This window comes from Scyliorhinus canicula, chromosome 13, assembly GCF_902713615.1.
Source record: "Scyliorhinus canicula chromosome 13, sScyCan1.1, whole genome shotgun sequence".
Classification (NCBI taxonomy): Eukaryota; Metazoa; Chordata; class Chondrichthyes; order Carcharhiniformes; family Scyliorhinidae; genus Scyliorhinus; species Scyliorhinus canicula.
The window spans coordinates 89,247,197-89,251,794 of NC_052158.1; the positions used below are offsets into that span (position 1 = coordinate 89,247,197).

Consider the following 4,598-nt stretch of genomic DNA (forward strand, 5'->3'; position numbering starts at 1 on the left):
AATGGGATAATACTGCCGCTTTATAAACCTCACAACCCATTTATTCATCATATACCCGGAATATGGGTTTGGCTAATATCTAACAATCATATATTACTTTATTGATTATAATCCACATTGAGAAAGGTGGTAATGCTGTTATTTCGATGTGGCAAAAAAGTATGAGAAACCGAGAAAACGTTTTGCATAAATATCGCATATAATCCAGTGCAATTACAATATTTAAATAAAGGCCTTTTCGTTGATGTCACTAACATTTATTTGAGGGCTATGGAAATACCAAACGAAAGCTCAGTTGGTCTGGAAAACAAAGTTCAGTTTTCGACAGCAAACTTTCGAATTTCATCATCGCGGTTCTGCATAAGGCATATTTTCTTTAGACTTCCAAAAGAAAAGTTCCTAACCTTGAAACTATGTCGGATACCCGCCTGCAAATGTTTAACGCATCCCCGGGAAATTGCTCTTTCCACTACTTTTAAGGCAAAGACCTTGCATTTATTTTGAACTGTTTGATTTGTCCGTCAAACTAGCAGAGAGGAATCCAATGCGTTAAACATTCGCGCGTTAATTTCTCCACAGCGGGGCTTAATCTCAAAATGTGTGTGATTTCGAACATCTCAGGGACTGGTCGGAAATACAGCTACTGTTTCACTATCTCCTCCTTCCTTTTCCTCGAGAGCGTGCAGTCTTTGTATTATCGTGGCACTAGGCTCCCTTTCGCACCTGATCCAAATGGACACCTTCCTATCTTTTTGGTAGATTCAATCGCGGTGATATCATTGCCCAGCTCACTACCCTCTTCTCTGTCACACGCACACGCTATTTCGGCAGGAGGGATAGTAACCAACAATGGAAGTGAAAGGGCAGCTCTATTGGCTCACTTCTCTGACCTCCACCCAGGAATACCAATTGTTCTCCTAGTTAAACTTGGCTAACTCAATGTTGACCAGGAATCCCACCCAGAATACTGCTTGTAAATATTTGAACCTCTGTATGGAATCTGGGCGACTTTCCTCAACCATTCGGGAAACCAATCTTCGCGTCATATTAAGAAATGTAGAAAGCCAACTGGTTTGGCCTTAATCTTCCCACAATGGGTCATTTCGTACAGTTTATCACAAGTGCCCTGGATCATTTTGTATTTATAAAATAATCATTTCCAAGGTTACGGTTCAGAGACCGTGAACACGTTCCGTCGGTGCAGCTCCCCATCAGTCTGATTGGCTCCGTGTCGTCAAGGTCTTCAACAAATGGCCTTAATCCCAGCCACGTGGCCTTGTGTTTGCTTCCAGAGGTTATTGGTTAATTTATGCACATTTCGTACAGGGGATGCGTCAGTATAAAGGACATGTCTTCATTGCAATCAACCACACTTGCACTTGAGCTCAACTTTCCACTTTGGCTCCATGTGGAAATTCAGGAAGGAGTAATGTTTGTCCACTCGGCCAAACCGTCGATTCAAAAAAACTGACCCCAACTCAATAAAATGTAAAGCACAGATCCGAGCGGCGATGCTACTATTCCCGAAATTCAGACTTTCGCCCTCTAAAGATCCAGAAGAATGAAGCAACGTTGCAACTTCGATGTTACTTTCAATCGAATTGCCAGGCACTCGAAAGCAAATTGTAGTTGGCAATTTCCCAGGCTTGTTTTGAAATTATACCCTTCAATTTAAATCCACCTCGATGTGTTAAGGGCAATCCGAACATATCTTCAAGCTTCCATTGTATCTGCATTATTTCCATAATTTTATCAATCTATATTTTTGCTGTCTTACATTTTGAAAGCTCCCTGTAGGGGAGGGGTAATTTCTTACATGTTTATTGCCCTCGCTGGTGAGAACTGTGGTTACCCAAAGATGATAGATTTATGGAGCAACTTACCAAATAATACTTACTGGTGACTAATACACATCAGTGGATGGATGCCGACATGTGAATAATACTCTTGTGACGCATGTGGCCCTTGGTGTTCTGTGTAACCACTTCTCAGATGTTTCAAGTCACTGGCTCCATTCGACTGAACTACGGCACGTCTATTTATACATTTTCCCTCCGTTTTAAAAGGGCCCTCCTGGCCAGCAATAGCCCTGAATAGTCTGCAGTCTTTCGAAAAAGAGGCATTGTCTCCCAGGGATATCGATGGCCGGCGATCTAATCCCACAACGAAATCTTTTTATCTCGCCAAGACTCCCGGACATTCCCCCCCCCCCCCCCCCCCGACTTCTCCATCCAGGAAACCACAATGTAGTGACTTTAAACAACCACGGCTACCCCCCTTTTTAAAACTGTACATATATTATATTCTTTCATGGTCAAAATCTAATGATGCATATTTCACTTATGGACATATACATTTCCACACAATACAACGCACGCAACATCCGTTATTAGCACAAAGCATAGCCAGCCTCTGGGATACACATATCTGGAAGGGGGTTTGGTTCGCCCACAAGCTAAAACATCGGTCATTGTCAATTAAGTTTGTCGTCTGCTGGATGCATATTTATATGTAATAGGGTAAGGGGTTGAGTGATGGGATTCAGGAACCTTTCGTCGGAGCATGCAAGCAGTATTGGATGGTAGCACATAGATGGGAAGGTCGGGGGGGATGGGAGACGAAGGGAGGGGTGTGGGGGGTTTCTTTGTTCCCCAGTTGGTCATGTTGCAGTCATCCTGGGTGCTAGGTGTCACTCCTGGTTGAAGAGGACGCGGGGCGCTGTGTTATTGACTTGCCCATTGCTCTCGGGGCGGTATTTGAGCCAGCAGATGACCCACGTGACAACCACTGAGAACAAGGCTAAGATGCTGGCCACCGACAGGCAGATGGGGCCGACAGGCGAGGGGGAACTGTTGTAATGATTGACAAAGATCAAGCCGGTGAAGAGCAGCACCACCATGGAGAGGAAGGAGAAGACCACGCACACGCAGCCGGCGGTGAGGGCGGCCCGCTTGCAGTTCTGGCAGCTCTCGTAAGGCGCCGAGGGACCCGGCGACTGGCGGCTGCCCGCGGCTGCGGACGGCGCGGCGAGCTGGGCTGGCAGGGCAGCAGCGCCGGGCCTGGAGGAGGGCGGCTGAGGCTGCTGGTGGTGACGCGGAGCCTGGGGCCGCTGCGGCTGGGGAGTCGGAGGCAGGACATCCTGGGGCAGGGGGTCGGCCCCCACGTACAGCGGGAAAGCCTCGGTGACTTTGGTGTTATTGGGCAGGTTGTGGATCCTGTAGTCGGGCACGGCCGTCCTGTGCCGGCAGATGGGGCAGGCGATTCGCCATGGCCGCTCCTCCCTGACGTGCAGTGTGGTCAGACACTCCTCACAAAACGTGTGCAAACACTCCAGCATCTTGGGCGCCCTGCGATCCAGGTCGAAGTAATTGTAGCAGATTTTGCACTCGTATTCTTCGTAAGGGGTTGTTGCATCCGGTGCTGGTGGACTTGCCTCCGCCTCGGCCATGACATCTTAAAAACAAATCTTTGCTGACTGCAATGAAGGCACCAAAAAAAAATCACTCACGCCAGCATATTCCTCTCTCCCTCTCGTTAATACCTCACAAGCCAGCCCGCACAGCCCTGCATTTTGATCTGTCCCCGTTCATAATAAAACCAGCCACTCGGCTTTGACGCGAAGACGGAGCAGCGATGATGTAATCTGGCGGCTCCAATGCGAGATTTCTGAATCGTTCAGCCTCACAACGGTCGCAAAAGGAAAAGAGGGGAAATGGGAGAGAGAGAGAAAAAAAATCCTGTAACCTCTCTGTTGTTTTTGTCATCGGTGTTGCTCAAGGACGCTGGGTTAGGAGCCGGATCAGCAGGCAAAACGGAATCGAGACAACACAGGGAGGGAGTGGATGAAAGATATTTCCCCATTCAATGTATAAACCGCCTGGAAAGTGTTCATTCAAATACATTCTCTGCTGAATGACTAAGAAAGCGGCCCCGAGTGGACAAGCTAACAATATCTGAAACAATCCCTTCTCATTTACTGTTTTAATTGACAATAATATACGAGAAAAAGTTAACAGGCAAACATGTTGGGTTGAAACGCATATGTATCAAATGATGGTCAGTCATTGAAGATATAAAGGAATAATATACTGAGAGCTGAATGAACACTGGTCGATTTTCACACAATGGGTATCCCCAGTGTTCCAATTAGTTCAACTTGGATTGACTGAATTGCACTAACCAAGAGTTAACAGGATTTTTAAACCGTGATAAGCTAGCTAAACCATCACCATCTGTAAAACAAAATAAAGATTTTTCAGCTGCGGTGACCTTCTGGAATAGGTCACTTCTTCTCCATTTTTAACTCGCTCTCCAAATCAGTGGCTATCACAAAGCGAACGGCGGAAATGAGTAATGTCAGTGGACAATCGGTGTCATTCTGAAAGTCACCAATGACACAACAAAAACTTACACAGGAATCGCACTTGGTCTAGACTCCCTTAAATGTCCCAAAGTATTTCACAATTAATTTCTTTGAAGTTTTTGTTATGCAGGCAAATCATTGAAAGAGAATCATAAAATTTACAGCACAGAAGGAAGCCATTCAGTCTCTCATGCTCGTGCTAGCCCTTAGAAAACAGCACCTGTACTTAGTCCCA

The 4,598-nt window shown here is 46.2% G+C and overlaps 1 protein-coding gene across 1 annotated transcript; it reads right to left on the minus strand.

Annotated features, from left to right (window-relative positions):
* Nucleotides 1–2,230: 2,230 nt before the first annotated feature.
* LOC119976066 (E3 ubiquitin-protein ligase RNF183) lies at nucleotides 2,231–3,895 on the minus strand. The gene has a single exon (XM_038816194.1). It carries the CDS (start codon nucleotides 3,446–3,448, stop codon nucleotides 2,690–2,692), a length of 759 nt encoding a protein of 252 aa, XP_038672122.1. The 5' UTR covers nucleotides 3,449–3,895; the 3' UTR covers nucleotides 2,231–2,689.
* Nucleotides 3,896–4,598: the final 703 nt, after the last annotated feature.